Source organism: Nomascus leucogenys, chromosome 15 (assembly GCF_006542625.1).
Source record: "Nomascus leucogenys isolate Asia chromosome 15, Asia_NLE_v1, whole genome shotgun sequence".
In the NCBI taxonomy this organism is placed as follows: Eukaryota; Metazoa; Chordata; class Mammalia; order Primates; family Hylobatidae; genus Nomascus; species Nomascus leucogenys.
In genome coordinates this window covers 11,956,447-11,973,405 of record NC_044395.1, presented here as the reverse complement: position 1 = coordinate 11,973,405, position 16,959 = coordinate 11,956,447, and the positions used below count along the sequence as shown (strand labels likewise).

General features: G+C 41.7%; 1 protein-coding gene across 5 annotated transcripts in view; it reads left to right on the top strand.

Annotated features, from left to right (window-relative positions):
* The first annotated feature begins 6,543 nt into the window (after nt 1–6,543).
* The window catches only part of JHY (junctional cadherin complex regulator), a 73,321-nt gene continuing 62,905 nt past the window's right edge, over nt 6,544–16,959 (top strand). For 2 of the 5 annotated variants that reach the window (XM_030829042.1, XM_030829041.1), the window contains exons 1-2: nt 6,544–6,987; nt 9,804–10,236. In XM_030829042.1, the coding sequence (XP_030684902.1) occupies nt 9,893–10,236 (344 nt within the window). In that variant the 5' untranslated portion in view covers nt 6,544–6,987; nt 9,804–9,892. Of the gene's footprint in view, nt 7,325–9,803; nt 10,237–16,959 lie in introns of all 5 variants that reach the window. The other 3 variants (XM_030829039.1, XM_030829043.1, XM_030829040.1) reach the window with 3 other exon arrangements.

Below are 16,959 nucleotides of genomic sequence, written 5' to 3'. Positions count from 1 at the left end.
GCATTCCAGCCTGGGCAACAAGAGCAAAACTCCATCTCAAAACAGAAAAAAAGTGAAATATTATTTGGTAATAAAAAGAAATGAAGTACTGATACATGCTGTAACATGGATGAACTTTGAAAACATTATGCTAAGTGAGAAAAGCCAGACACACACTCACAAAACACATAGTGTATGATGCCGTTTATATGAAATGTTCAGAATACACCAATCCAAAGAGACAGAAAAGAGATAAGTGGCTGCCAAGGGCTGAGGGAAGTGGGGAATGAGGGGTGACTGCTAATGGATATGGGGCTTCCTTTGGGGAGACAGTCTGGAATTAGCTGGTCGTGATGATTGTGCAACTCTGAATATCCTAAAAATTACTCAATTGTGCATTTTAAGAGGATGAATTGTGTGGTATGTGAATTATACCTCAATAAAGCTGTTATTTTATTTTGAGACTGAGTTTTACTCACTCTGTCACCCAGGCTAGAGTGCAGTGGCACAGTCTCGGCTCACTGCAACCTCCTCCCAGGGTTCGGGAGATTCTCCTGTCTCAGCCTCCCAAATAGCTAGGATTACAGGCATGCGCCACCATGCCCAGCTAATTTTTGCATTTTTAGTAGAGACAGGGTTTTGCCATGTTGGCCAGGCTGGTCCCAAACTCCTGGACTCAAGTGATCTGCCCACCTTGGCCTCCCAAAGTGCTGGGGTTACAGGTGTGAGCCACTGCACCCAACCAAGCTGTTAGCTTTTAAAAATCACTTTGTAGAACTTGTTTGGGTCTGATTTAAACCAACCAATTATAAAGTCACGTAGGAGACAGTCTGGGAAGTCTGAACACTGAGGATTAGACGATATTAAGAAGTTATTACTAATTTTGTTTTAGATGTGATCATGGTGTCATGGTTATTTAAAAATGATCCCTTAGGGACACATCATAAGTACTTACAGATTAAACCATGTGATAGCTGAGATTTGCTTCTAAATAATTTAGTCAGGGAGGAGCACAGTATGTATAGAAACAAGGTTGGCCGCATACCGATCTTTGTTAAAGATGAGTGAGAACAATGTGCCCATTCATTATACTTTTCTCTCTACGGTTGAATATGGTTTCAAATTTTCATAATGAAATGTTTTAAAATTATTTTTAAGAAAGAAAACCAAAGACACAAAAAAGGAGAAAAAAGTCTGTCATTAATAATCTGTTCAGGCCGGGCACGGTGGCTTACGCCTGTAATCCCAGCAGTTTGGGAGGCCAAGGCAGGCGGATCACGAGGTCAGGAGATCAAGACCAACCTGGCTAACACAGTAAAACCCCGTCTCTACTAAAAAAAATACAAAAAATTAGCCGGATGTGGTGGCGGGCGCCTGTAGTCCCAGCTACTCAGAAGGCTGAGGCAGGAGAATGGCATGAACCTGGGAGGCTGAGCTTGCAGTGAGCCAAGATTGCGCCACTGCACTCCAGCCTGGGCAACAGAGCAAGACTCTGTCTCAAAAAAAAATTAAAAAAATAAAAATAATAATCTGTTCATTTGCATTCCTAAGAGCCAACCTTCCAGATTATCTATTTCTGAAAGCTGATCCCAGCCAGGCTGAATTCTCTTCCTCTGGGCTTTCCCAGGACGTGGCTCGTTCTTCTAGAAGGGTGTCAAAGTTACTCATATTTCTGTCTGTTGAGTTTCATTTTCTGTTTAAACATATATTTATACCATTTCAGTCCTCTAAAATTCCCAGGGCTGACTCTTTCTAAGTAAGTACTTTTCTTTTGGATAATTGAGGTTTATCTTTTGAGATGTTAAATGTTCTAATATTTTGGACAGAAGTCTTTGTAAAATAGGTTACATGACTTTTACCTTTCTAGTCAATATTTATTAAGCTGACTTACTCTATATGAGTTTCAAGAAGTTAATCATTATGAAAATTAGTCTTGGCACTTGCCATAATAGTGTGATTCTCACACAGGATATTCAGGAATAAGGCTGTTTGTTCCTTACACCCAATGAACCCAGGTTGCTTTGTTTGTTTGAACATCTCTTGCTTTTGTGGTATTTTGGTCACTTCTCTTGCTGGTACTGTCCCTTCTTTCTGCCCTGAGAGTGCCCTCTTTGATCCGCTTGCTGCTTCTAATTTACCCTACGTGCGAAGAAACCAGACAATTAAACTTATTACAGTTATATGTAGAATGACTACACTGCCTGGCTACCTAGGACAATTTCAGTGTATACCCATTGTCCCAGTGTAATTAATAAATAGCATCCTTTAAAAAATTCTTGAATGTATCCTAGTTGGCTTTTTTTTTTTCTTTTTCTTTTTTCTTTTTTTTTTAGTGGCAAGATTTCACTCTGTTGCCCACACCGCAGTGCAGCGGTGCAATCATAGCTCACTGCAGCCTTGAACTCTCGGGCTCAAATGATCCTGTCTCAGCCTCCTGAGTAGCTGGGCCTATAGGCATGTGCCACACACCTGTCTATCCTGGATTTTAATAAATTATCTGATCATCCTAGTTATATGCCAAATATGAGTATATTCTTGTTACAAGGTTTCACTGGCCACTCTTACCAGTTCTATTAAAGGGACTGACTACTTATCTACTCCCCAGTCAGGTGCTGAAGTTTAAGGATATTGTGGATTTTTTTCAACATTTACTGAGCATTTATTAGGTGCCATTCACTACGTTTGTCCTTGTTCTCTGGTTCTCTGGGAGCTTATAGTTTAGTAAGGAGAATACATAAATATAAACATGTAATTTCAATGCAGTGTTGTACAAGCATATGTATAAAGCTAGAGGCATGCAGTTGGGTGCCTTGAGACCACAGACCAAGGGCCATTAGCCTAGCACAGAGTTTGTCAGCCTCGGCATTATTGACATTTTGGAACACATAATTTTGGCAGGGGGGTGGGGGGACTGTCCTGTGCATTTTAGGATGTTTAGCAGCATCCCTGGCCTGTGTCCATTAGATGCCAGTAGTACTCCCTTAAGTCATAACAACAAAAAATGCCTTCAGATATTGTCAACTGTCTCTGAAGGATAAAACTGCTCCAGGTTGAGAAGCACCCTGGTCCGAGAAGCACCCTGGTCCAAGATGCATCAGACAATGTGGGGAACTGCCCCAAAATTCCTGCTGGAGGAGACGGTGCTGAGCTAGGCGTAGGTCAGGTGGACTCAGGAGGGGTAAGACCAAAAAGGGAAATGGAGTAGAGGAAGGACCTCACGAACAGAGCATGAGTGATATGTAGGAGAGGGAAACAGAAAGAAGGGAGTTGCATGAATGGGTGGCATGGGGTGGAAAAGGAGTAAACTCAGTTCAGTATTACTAACCTATGTATTTAAGCGCTTTTTGATTTGTTTTTCCTATTCTGTGTATTTTGGTTAGTTCAGGGTCATGTTGACAGCTGAATTCTAAAAGATAATATATGCAAAAGCACTTTGCAGACCCTGTGAAGTGCTATTCATATGTAAATTATCAATGTTATTACCATTAACAGCAGATGAAAACAATGCACTTTATGGTTTTATTTTGTTTGTATGCACGCTATAATCCTTAAGAATTCTGAAAAGCAGAGCATTACTGTGCTGCTTGTTAAACCATTGTCTCTCAGCTTCACTCTCATATACTCTGGTCGTGATGCTGGGTCAACCCCTACAAACCTCATTTTTCTTTGCCAGCGGGCTCCTTGTGGGACTCTGCCAGGAGTGGACAGTAGAGGGAGACCCCAAGCCTGGAGACTGGAAAAGGGACTGCTCCTTCCTTTCCCTCTCAAGGTCACCTTGACAACGTCTCTTCACTCCAGTAGCTCAGTTGGTTTCAGTAGCAGTAGTTGATTCCAGTTTTCCCAGCACTCTCAGAACCAGCTTCATGATTCCTTTTCAAAGACACCAGCACCCACTAGCTTGGGATTTCACCCTCCTGAGAGGCCTGGGTCCCAGCTCTAAGTGTTAGTAATTTCAGTGTTAATACTTCTAAGCGTAAATAGTTCTTTCCTGTGATTCCCCAGCCGTAGAGGTGGAAGCTGCTTCCTGTACTTACTACCTCTATGACACTTGGGTTCCCTTTTCAACTTTTCAGTTAATAAATCTTCATACTAAATTATTTCCATTATAGTAACTGGCATGGTTTCTGTCTCCTTACTGACCCTGACTACCACTCGTGTTGATTATTCCACCCTTTAGTCATGCCAAATACTCAGGACAGCCATTACAAGGGTAGAAAGGGGAAGATCCAGCCCAGAGTGTCCCACGCTGTATGTGTGACTAGTCTCTGCAAGTAGCTGCTGGATTGACAGACTCCTGAATCACGTAGGGACCACTAATTTTTGGAAAAGCCAGTTAAAATCTCTTCTGGATAGTGCAGAAAACACTTGAAGAGTCTAAAAAACCACAGCATCAAAAGTAGACAAGTGTGAATGACTCAGCATTGATTCTCTAACATATTCTGGAAGCCACTATTAGGACTAAATCCTTTTGCTTGAAATTTGCTTGCATGTTTGCAGTTGCTATAATAATACCTTGTATAATATACTGGGCAGAATAACACTAATGGTTTCAGCTACCTTGCTTTTATTTCTTCTACAGATATTGAGGTCCTACTGTGTACTCATAAGACAAGGTCCCTGCTGCCAAAAAAGTAAAAAAAATAAATAGATAAAAAATAAAACTAACTCAAAAAACAGAATAAAAAGTGCTAAAGCTGGGTAATAAGGACATTTTCCAATTTCCTACGTTTCCTATCATTAATGAGGCAACTGGTATTGAAGCATTCTTTTTTTATTTTTATTTTTGAGATGGAGTCTCACTTTGTCACCCAGGCTGGAGTGCAGTGGCACATCTCGGTTCACTGCAACCTCTGCCTCCCCGGTTCAAGCAATTCTCCTACCTCAGCCTCCCGTGTAGCTGGGACTACAGGCGTGTACCACCATATCCAGCTAATTTTTGTATTTTTAGTAGAGATGGGGTTTCGCCATGTTGGCCAGGCTGGTCTCAAACTCCTGACCTCAGGTGATCCACTCGCCTAGGCCTCCCAAAGTGCTGGGATTACAGGCATGAGCCACTGTGCCTGGCCGAAGAACTTTTTTTTTTTTTTGACAAGGTCTCACTCTCACACAAGCTAGAGTGCACTGACACAGTATTGGCTGACTTCAGCGTCAACCTCCTGGGCTCAGGTGATCCTCCCATCTCAGCCTTCCAAGTAGCTCGGACTACAGGCACACACCACTACGCTCAACTAATCTTTAAAAATTTTTGTAGAGACAAGGTTCTGCCATGTTCCCCAGGCTGGTCTTGAACTGTTGGGCTCAAGCAATCCTCCAGCTCAGTTTCCCAAAATGCTGGGATTACAGGGTGAGCCACCGCACCTGGCCTCAAACCAATCTTTGAAGATAGTTATTCAAATCTATTTGTTGTTTTAATGTGAAGATAATTCCTAATGCTTCCTTTCTTTATTCTTTTTTGAAACCTTTTTTAATAGTGAAATATTCTACCCATACATAAATGTACAGCTTAATGAATTTTTACAAGATGAACATCTATATAACCACCATTAAGGTCAGGAAATACAATCTCAAAAACATTCTTCTCCCTACCTGCCAGAAACGACCACAATCCTCCTAACTTTATGGGAATCACTAAGTGGGTAGTGATTCCCATAAAATTGCTTTTTTGCTTTTTTTCATAGTTTCCTCCACTAAATATGGAGCTATAATCATTGTAGAGTGTAATTTAGCCTGTCTTTAATTTATATACAAAAATCATACAATATGTATTTTTTCTGGGTTTTTGTTGTTGTTCAAAATTGTGTTTTTAGTGTGCCTCTATATTGTTACATGTAGTTGTATTTCATTCATTTACAGTGCTGTGTAGTATGCCAGTATAGGGAATAGCATAATCTAGTTAACCATTCTTTTGAGGGATAGTTTAGTTATTTCCAGTTCGCATGCACAGGAGCACTCACTTCTTAGGGTAAATACCTAAAAGTGAAATTGCTGGATCCCAAGGCATACATATCCCGGCTAATGTCAAGCCATTTTCCAAAATGGTTGGTTGCATCGGTTCTCACGTCAGCCCGCAGAAGGTGAGGGTTCTTTGTACTACATCCTCCCTAGCACCTGACGCTGCCAGATGTTTCAACTTTGGACTTTTCAACTCAACTTATGGTGAGTGTGGTGTTACTCGCTGTGGTTTTAATTGGCCATCTTCTGATTATTATTATTATTATTATTTTTGAGATGGAGTCTTGCTCTGTCGCCCAGGCTGGAGTGCAGTGGCAGGATCTCTGCTCACTGCAAGCTCCGCCTCCCGGGTTCACGCCATTCTCCTGCCTCAGCCTCCTGAGTAGCTGGGACTACAGGCGCCCGCCACCACGCCCGGCTAATTTTTTGCATTTTTAGCAGAGACGAGGTTTCACCGTGTTAGCCAGGATGGTCTCGATCTCCTGATCTCGTGATCCGCCCGCCTCGGCCTCCCAAAGTGCTAGGATTACAGCCGTGAGCCACCGCGCCCGGCCTCATCTTCTGATTATTAATGAATTAAAGCACCATTTCAATAAACAGATATTTATTGGCCATTTAGATTTCTCGTGTGTTTGTGAAATACCTTTCCATTTACCCATTCTTTAATTGGGTTCCTTTTCTTCTTGATTTGTAGTAGTTCCTCGCGTATTTTAGTAGTTTTATTTGTGGCAAAGATCTCCTCCCCCAGGCGGCCTCTGCCCTCCGGCGCTGGGAAGTCCGAGCGGCGAGGCAGCCTCTCCCGGGGCGCTCGGGCTCCTCCGGCTCTGCCCGGATGTCGTTATTACGGCCGTTTGCAGCCTCCGTGCCAGGGCCGGGGGTGCGGTTCGGGACGCGGGATCCTAGGTCGGGTCCTGCCCCGCCCAAGTGGCGCCGGCGTCTGTGTTGTCTGCGGTCTCCAGGGCAGCGCCGGGGCGGGCGGGGGCCCGGGCGGCGGCGGCGGCGGCGCGAGAGGATGCGGGGCCGCCCGGGTCGCGGCCGCGGAGGAGCGCCGGGCAGGTGACGGGAGGTGGCCTCCCGGATCCGGGGTGGGCGGCGCGCCCGGGGAGGGAAACGGGAAGGGCTGACTGGGGATGGGTACGGCAGGAAACCACCCGAGCAAGCTGGGGAGGAGCCGGCGCGGGAGCCTTCGGGACGGAGTGGAGAGCGACAAGGGGGCGAGGCCGCGCCAAGGGGCTGGGGGTCCGCTATCCGAGGCTTCGGCGCCCGGGCACCCAGAGCAGCCCTGTTCCCGGTCAATTAGGACCGGTCCCGGGCACCAGGCCCTCCGACTTGTCACTTCCTTGACCTCCAAACGCCCCTTGTGACGGGCCTTGTTCCTCAGGAACAAGCAAAGGTAGAAAACAAACCGAACGCCTCTAGTGGGCAGCTTCCGGCCTGTTTCAAACCAGGGTTCGTTCCTTTTTCTTTCAGGATTCGTTCCTTTTTCTTTACGATTCATCTTGGTGAGCCCAAGCAGGGCTCCTTTTCCCCTCCAGGAGAAAGTTCGTTTGCCCCATGCTAGTGGACTAGACCCACTGCAGGGATCCCTGGGGAGCTGGCCGCTTCTTAGTCCCTAGGTGCCATCGGATCTATCCCTGTCTTGTTTATTCAGGGGACTGATCACCTCTCTTGGTCAGAAATTTCAGCGGCACAACCTTTTTTTTTTCCACTGGACGGGAGGAGGGAGCCACATTCATGAAATTTAAACGCCCACTTTCTAACTTATTCAAGCTGTCAGCTGTTCCTTCTTCAACCTCATGTTTTCGTAAGATCAGGCCTCCACAGAAAACCCAGCTTTTGTGGCGTTTGGCTTTGCTCTTTGCATACTTTAGCAAACTTCAGGAATCTGCTAACATCAACGAAATTATCTTCTGTGGTTACTGTTTTATTATTGATTCCTTCCAAGAAAGCTTAGCCTATTTCATTTAAGAAGAGAAGTTCAAGGAACTGAATTATTTTAAGAGTAATTCTAAGTTGCACTATAACGCTTAAGTTTGCTCTTCAGGATCTCAAATTCAGTGACCTTAGCTCTTCCAGTAAAACCGGTGTTAAACAAGCTCTTTTAGTTAAAATGTGTTAGTATTTGATAGATTTGCTGCTTTCTTGGCACATCCTAAAAAAGCAACAATTAAAATAATAAGGCAGAATGCAATATGTATTTTAAAAATAAGAGACAAAATAATACAACAAACCAGTCTGTAAAATTAGAGAATAATATGTTAGTCTACCAACAGGGCGGACTTCGAGTTCAATAGAAAACTCACTTCGTGTGTATTTACGTATGAACGTTTCCTTTTGCCTGTTGTTTGTTAAGGTGCTTTCCTCCAAGGATTTGATGATGCTTCTTGCAAACATTAGCAACAAGGTCAACATTATAAGCAGTCCTAGTAATAAGGTTGTGTCATTTAATTAAAGTTAGGATTTGCCAAAAGAACAAGAGCAAGCCATTAAGATAAATTTTACAGTAATTTCTAATGGTAAAGATTTCTGTTACCTGACTCACAGAAAAAAAAAAAATGGGTATAAAGGCAGTGAGATAGAAAATAGACCAAAATAGAAATGCTAGGTAGAGATGAAAGGAAGCACAATCCAAAAACATCATGTCCGTTCGGTCCTACATGAACTCAAAGCACCCTTTCCATGGCTCTTTATAATGACCCTTAGAGACAGTGAAGGTTCACTTGAATCACACTCATAAGTGAGTTGGAAGGGACTCCAGCTAAATCCTAGCTGTAATTCAGGCCAATCTCCCACCCACTCAACTTTCCCCAGGATAGCATCCCGTTCAGTAATGTAGACCTCCAGGCTCTGCTTTGAATCGCTCAGTGGCAGAATTCACAAGGCCACTAAATCTTTTGTTGAACAGTTTTATTTATTTTTTCTGATAGGGTCTCGCTCTGTTACCCAGGCTGGAGTGCAGTGGCACACTCTCGGCTCACTGCAGCCTCTGCCTGCCCGGCTCGAGTGACCCTCCCACCGCAGTCTCCTGAGTAGCTGGGACTGCAGGCCCATCCCACCATGCCCACTAATTTTTTGTATTTTTGTATTTTTTTTTTTTGTTTTGTAGAGATGGGGTTTTGCCATGTTGCCCGGGCTGGTCTTGAACTCCTGGACTTAAGCGATCTGCCCACCTCGGCCTCCCAAAGTGCTGGTATTACAGGCGTGATTGTTGAACAGTTTTAATTGTTATTATGGGTTTTAAAAAATACTGGATGAGGTTGATCTCCATTTATGTCCACCTAAATTATATGTTCCTATCTAGTCACAACCTGGCTATCAGAAAGTCTTTTCCAAATGATGTTGCCAGCCCAAATAGGTCTAGGAACAAAACAGCTTCCCCATTTATAGTTCCAACTATGGAAAGCTACACTCTTCTTTCTTCTTACTTTACTTTCCAAAATGTAGCCCCTGAACCTGTTTTACTCTATCCATGAATAACTACGGACCATATTTATATTGCCCGTAGTTATTTGGGCATTTGAAATAAGGCTATCAAAGTACTGTCCATAATTAACCATTTGTCTTAGTCCAGGCTTGTCTGTAACAAGCCCTTGGAAGCTAGAAATAGGAATCCACTTCCAAGCAGCCATTTATTTCATCAATAAAACTGCATTCGATTACTCAGGCTGCTTATGAGCGCTACATCAGATGTGTTTCTGCAGAGAGAAAAACAATTGTTCTTCTAATAGACCTTTCTTATACACACAAAAGGGTGCATACAAAAGCCTGCACATAATCTAACAAGGTTCTCTTACTCATTTAAATATTTGATTAACGTTGACATTATTGAGATTTTAGTAGTCGCAGAGTAACATAAATATAATTTTTTTCAGGTAATGCCTTTGTGAACCACAACTTTAAATATCAGCCAACTGCTCCTATCAACAAGAGTATCCCCTGTTAATTTTTTGCATTTTTCAAGATGAGTAAAAGTAAACTAATTCCCACGCTCTCTATTCAATCTCCTGTCCGTCATACCAACTTAAATGCCCAGTCCACACACCCACCTTTGAAGAAAGAAGACTTACATCGTATTTCAAAAGACTCCTTGGAATCTGATTCAGAAAGCCTCACTCAAGAGATTATGTGCCATTCTGAGTTTGATGATCGAATCCGGGACAACGGTTTGGAGCCCGACAGCTTAGACGAGGAGGAAAGCCCTCGACGGGGAAGCCTGCATGAGACGGAAGAGGAAGCAAGTGGAAAAGCAGCTCAGATGGCTTGCAAGCAAAACCACCATACCTGGGACCAGGGCGCCAAAAACAGGTAAGGAATTGGCTTGTGTAAGAAAATAATGGGCTCTAAAATTATTATTAAATAATTACTGGTGTCATTCCAAATCAGAGTAAGGGCAAGTTGCCCTAATGAGCGCCGTGTGTGAGACAGGTCTCCAAGCAGCCAAGGATAGCTAGGCACCATGTTTTTTCCATATTCAGAATTTTTTTAATTAAAAAGTGCTATGGGTATTAATAAGGGCATTTGCATTTCTCATACCATTTATTTCCTGTCCATATTCCAAGCATCTCCACATTAGAACCTCACCTAGGAGAAATTCTAGAAAGCTGGGTATGGAAAAGGATGTGGAGTCAGGTGGACTTGATTTGGTCCAGGCATTACTGTTTAGTGTATAATCTGGAATAAATTACATAACTTTTTTTATTTTTTTAAAAATTTTAAATAGTATTAAATATTTACAATAGAGATGGCATTTCACTATGTTGGTCAGGTAGGTCTTGAACTCCTAGCCTCAAGCAATCCTTCCACTTCAGCCTCCCAAAGTGCTATGATTACAGGCATGAGCCACCATGCCTGACCTACTTAATTCTTTTTTTGGCTCACTTTTTCAGGTCTGTCAAATAACCTGACTCGCCTATCTCACAGGATTGCTATGAATGTCAATAAAGTACAAATAATTGGGGGTAGAATCTTACTTGGCCCATTCAAAGCTAGTAGAGGTCTATCTCTCAGGGCTTGTATGATCATATAAAGATTTAATCTAATAACCAGAATTTAAGGGATTTAACCTTGGGCTATGAGCTACCCAAAAAAAGTAAGGGAATATAAAATAATGTGTGATATCACTCTGTTACAATTGAGGCACTGAGGATATGATAGAGTACAGAAGAAGGTAAAAGCTATTGATTAGGAGGAGGTTTTAGTGTGATGGTGAAGTGCATGGTGTCTGAAGCAGACCATTTGGGTTCAAATAGTGGCTCTGCCACTTACTAGCTGTATAACCTTGGCCAAGTCCAATTATGTTTCTGTGCCTCAGTTTCTTCATCAGTAAAAATGGGATAATAATAATAGTTAACCAGTTATTATGAGGCTAAAATAAATACATATAAATTGTTTAGAATAGTGACTGGCTCCTTATAAATTATATTGTGTTAGATTTTTTGTGTGTGTGGGACGGGGGAGGAGTCTTGCTCTGTCATCAGGCTGGAGTGCAATGGCACAATCTCAGCTCACTGCAACCTCCACCTCCTGGCTTCAAGCGATTCTCCTGCCTCAGCCTCCCGAGTAGCTGGGACTACAGGCGTGTGCCACCACGCCCAGCTAATTTTTGTATTTTTAGTAGAGACGGGGTTTCACCATGTTGGCCAGGATGATCTCGATCTCTTGATTGTGTGATCCGCCCACCTCGGACTCCCAAAGTGCTGGGATTACAGGCGTGAGCCACTGTGCCCGGCCGATTTTTTTTTTTTTAATTCAGGCTGAAATATATTAAGGAAAGTTTATTGGAAGGCCTAGAACTTGGACAGGGTCTTGAAAACAAGCTAAGATCTGGATAATAGAACAGAATGGGAGTGACATGTTTGTGGCACATTAGGGAGCCCAGCTGGATTGTGGAGGATTTGTTTTGAGTGTAGGGAAAATAGACTGAGTAGGGGTCTGATTATAAGGAGGCCTTAAAAATGTGCTTATAGTATTGGAAGATAAATTTTCAGGTCTTGAAGTGTAACCATCCTACCACAGATGAGGATATTGAGTCTTACAGAACTCAAATGACTTGTCCTTGGGATACGGTCACTGCAAGGGCTCGTGTGGGAGCGAGTAGTAGAGCCCAGTCCTGAGTCTTTTCTTTCTTTCTTATCTTTCTTCTTCCTTCCTTTCGTCTTCCCCTCCCTTTTCTTCGCTGGGGATATCTAGTTGAATCAATCTCATAAGTGTCTTAGTGATATGTCACAGTAAAAGTGGTAAGAGTTGTCACCAAGGTGCTAGAGGCGGAAGAGGCGTGCAGGACAGCTTCAGAGAGACAGACACCCTTGATTGGACTAGGCTGGGAAAGCCAGGCAGAGAGAATACAGGTTCTTGGGGAGGGCAGTGAGATGCAGCAGCATTTAAGGAAGATTATTATGCAAGCTAGTGCATTTTGAATTAGAGACTAAACACTCAATGGGCAAAGAGACTGCTGGATGGATATGACAATAACAATGACATCACTTTTTAAAAGCCTATCTTAGTTTCACTCAATTCTCCATCACAATCCTGCAGGGAAGTTGCTGCTTTTCCTATTTTACAGATAAGGAAAAGGAGGCTAACAGAGATGAAGAAACTTGTCTAAGGTTATAGTGCTTGGAGGATGTCCTTGTTTTGTTACTGATGCTGTTTTTCTTTAATCATGCAAAAATTCTAACCTATAGAAAATTACAGAGAAAATACAGTATAACCCTTACTGCCATATTTGTTTCAGACATATTTTTAAAATTGTAAAAATACAGATGAAGTTTCCACGTACTCCTTCTCAAACTCATTCCCTTTTCTTCCCCCTCAGAGGTAATCAATACATACTCTTACATGAGTGTGCATCCTTCTCACCAATCTTCCATTCATTTATTTCATAGGTAATCTATAATTAGTGGATAAATATGTATCTATATATGGATGCATGATGCCCATTTTGTTCAGTCAACATTATGTTTTTGGGATTTGACAATTATACTTTTGAACTAAGACCATGGTCTTGGTTGAATATTGGTGAATATTTAGTTTTTTTCCAGTTATTGTTATTTCAGACAATGCTCTGTGCATGTCCTCGTAGGCCTCCTTGGGTATGCATGCAAGAGTTTCCTTAGGGTATAAATCCCCAGGAGTGGAACTGTGGTTCATGGGTGACTGGACATCTTCAACTTTACTCACAAGTGCCTGCAAGTTACCAGTCCTCAGAATTATTGTCTTTTTAACTTTTGCCACTCTGATGGGTTATGAAATCCTGTCCTATTATAGATTTAAATTACTTTTCTCTGATAACTTGTGAGCTTGAGAATCTTTTTACGTGGTTTTAACCAAATGAGATTGATTTAGACATCCTCTTTGGCAACTGGTTATTTTCATTTAACAAAATACCTATGTGTATCTTGGGTATCTTTCTGTAGAGTTGGCTTTCCGTATCCATGGCTTTCGCATCTGTGGATCCAACCAACCACAGATCAAAAATATTTGGAGAATAAATGGATGGTTCAATCTGTACTAAACATGCACAGAGACTTTTTTTCTTGGCTTTATTCCAGAACAATATAACAACTATTTACATAGTATTTACATTGTATTAGGTATTATAAATAGTCTACAGATAATTTAAAATATATAGGAGGACATGCATAGGCTATATACAAATATTACCCCAATTTATAAAAGGGACTTTCCCATCCCTGGATTTTGGTATTAGCAGGGAGTCCTGGAAACACTCCCTCACAGATAACTGAGCGATGATTATATTTATATGTTCATAGTACATATGTACAAGGTACATAGTATTCTAATATCTGGAGGTGCCATTATATATTTATTCAGTCACCCAAGGGTGGACTTTGGGATGTTCCCAGTTTGTTTGTTTGTTTGTTTGTTTTGGAGACAGAGTCTTACTCTGTTGCCCAGGCTAGAGTGAAGTGGCACGATCTTGGCTCACTGCAACCTGCGCCTCCCAGGTTCAAACGATTCTCGCGCTTCAGCCTCCCGAGTAGCATGCGCCACAACGCCCGGCTAACTTTTTCTACTTTTAGTAGAGATGGGGTCTTACCACATTGCCCAGGCTGTCCTTGAACTCCTGAGCTCAGGAAATCTGTGTACCTTGGCCTCCCAAAGTGCTAGGATTACAGGCGTGAACCACCACTCCCGGCCCCAGTTTTTTTTTTCCAACAAAACTTTAACTGAAATTATATATACATAAATGAAAGAATTGACAGGGTTTGGTGACAGATTAGATATGAGGATTGAGGGAACAAGAGAAGCCAAAGATTAGGGTTCCTATAACAACAGCTAGCATTTATAGAATGCTTATCATGAGCCCATTTCTGTGCTAAACACTTTACATGTATTATCTCATTTAATCTTTATTGCAACCCTGGTAGATACTATCATGATCCCATTTTGAAGGTTGCAAATGAAGCTTTAAAAGTTTATATTATACCCATTCATTGCATCTAGTGAGTGGTGGAGCAGAAAACTCATGCAGTCTGACTCCATGGCTCCAAACCCTGTTTTTATCCTGGCTCTAGGAGATTTATAGTCTCCTAGGTAATAAATGGGAGTAGTTTTAGTTATAGAAATGGGGCCACTGGAAAGGAAAAATCTCTTGCAATGGATAGGTATTTTTGTCTGCATTTTTAAGATGAAGAAACCAAGGTAAGGATCCATTAAGTGACCTCATTTCCCCAATTGTTGGGTTTTTTTCTCCTTTTGTCCAGTGCTCAGGGACCTGACTTTAACCCTTGTTCTTACCAAAGGACAGTTTAAATACAATCTAGTATATTTCAAAATAAAGAATAATGCTTACAAAAATCAAAATTATGGTTAGATTCTTGGTTTTCTCATTCAGAGATCCTCAAATAATGCTGTTTTCCTCACATTGATTTGCCTTGGACATTTTTAATGATGAACTGTAAACCCTAGGGTTAGAATAGGTTATAGCCCTAGTCATTGTTTGGCTATATAGTGCTTCATACACTGAAATTAGGATAACCAGTTCTCCAGTAAAAAGGAAAACAGAACTGAAGCATTTGGGCAAATAATGCCTCGAAAATATTATTCAGGTGAGCGTTTCATTACTGGTCCCTTTCCCTGCCTCATGTTAGTCTTCGAAGCCTCTGCTAGGCACACTCTTGCTTGGATCTAAGTAGTTTATGAGCCATGAAATAGACAAGGAAATTGATCTCAGACTCTCAATATGAAATTCAAGTAGGCTTTTATTTCTGTAAAGTAGATGGCATTCTGGGAATTGTAGTTCAAAAAAAAACTGTCAAAGCTTGCCTTAAAACCAAGGAAAATTTCTTTCTTCTTGCTTTTATAATCAATAATTTTAAAAGCTGCCTGACAAATCACTTGAGTCCTACACTTGTGTTTTGATGTTACTAGAACCTCCTCAAAGCAATTATTCCCTTGTATCTGACCAAAGTCAAGCCATAGTTCAATGTATATGGATGAGAGAAAACCTTTTACTTAATGGAATTTGGAGCAGCATTGACTGTAGTGAATAAATGAAGAGTGGAGAGGGGATCTTCACGTGATAATCCTTAAACCCCACTCCAGAACTGGCCTTACGACACTCAGCACTCACGAAGAAAGAGATCTGTGTAATTCCTAGAGCATTAGAAACAACCTCTTCAGTCCTGGGGACTTCTGAAACCTTGTATATTAAAAAAAAAAAAATCAGAGAGCAGCCATACAGTACTTTATGTGTGTTTAATAAGGTCTTGTTAACAGGAATATTTATATAATTAGCTACCATTTGTAAAACTTTTTGCTTTATATATACAGTCTCATTTATCCTTACAAGAGCCTCTTGGATAGGCATTATTATCCCCATTTTGCAGATAAGGGACTGCAGATGTGAGAGCTGTATAGGTATACGTAATTACTAGATAGTAGAGCCGGAAATTAAATTGACCTCTCTCCAAACGCCAAAGCCTGAGCCACTAATTACAAGTATTTAGATAGGTAATCAAGGATTGCGCTGATAAAGGATTCTATTTCACCATCTAATAAAAATTAAAACTATGACAATTTCAATATAGATTAAACTGAGGCCAGAGTAAATATGCATGTAAAATGATAAACTTTAGGAAAGTAATAAACATTTTTAGAGGATACTGTGACCTCAGAGTAGATAGACATGAATTATATTTTCCTTTGGGCTGGGAGGTCATAGTAGCCATTATTCTTCAGCACTTGTCCTGGGAAACAAATGTTTTCATGCAGTGAGGTCTGCAGTGCTTTCCTGTCTGATCACCTTGGACCATAGCCTCCACAAAAGGGCCCATATTCTGTCTAAGAAACCACCTTGTATTATAAATTAATAGGAGGGATATAGGCACATGAGGAATTACTAGTTAAATTGAGTATCCAGAATTGTCTGAAAGTTAAAAAAAAGCGACTTATAATAATCTGCATTTTTTTTTTTTTTGAGATGGAGTCTCGCATTGTCGCCCAGGCTGGAGTGCAGTGGGGCGATCTTGGCTCACTGCAACCTCCGCCTCCTGGGTTCAGGCGATTCTCCTGCCTCAGCCTCCCGAGTAACTGGGACTACAGGTGCGTGCCACCACGCCTGGCTAATTTTTTGTATTTTTAGTAGAGACAGGGTTTGACTGTGTTATCCAGGATGGTCTTGATCTTCTGAGCTCGTGATCTGCCCACCTCGGCCTCCCAAAGTGCTGGGATTACAGGCGTGAGCCACCGCGCCTGGCCAATAATCTGCATTTTTATTTTTGTATATAATTGTTTCTCTCAGATGCTTTCATGTGTGTTGTTTCTGATTAATAATACGAGAGTCAGGTGAAGTATTGAATGATGACTTCTAGGGCTTGAAGAGTGGCACTGTATAACCAAAAGAGACCACAGGTAGAGAAAGACTTAGGGAAGACCAAAACTCAGGATTTTCATTTCCCCCAAATTTCCCAGGCTGTTTTGTAGAATGCATCTGGAATATTTAGGCTGAGACTAGACTACTGTCTCTCCATAGGTGGTGTAGATATTTTTTTCGTACTGGTTAGG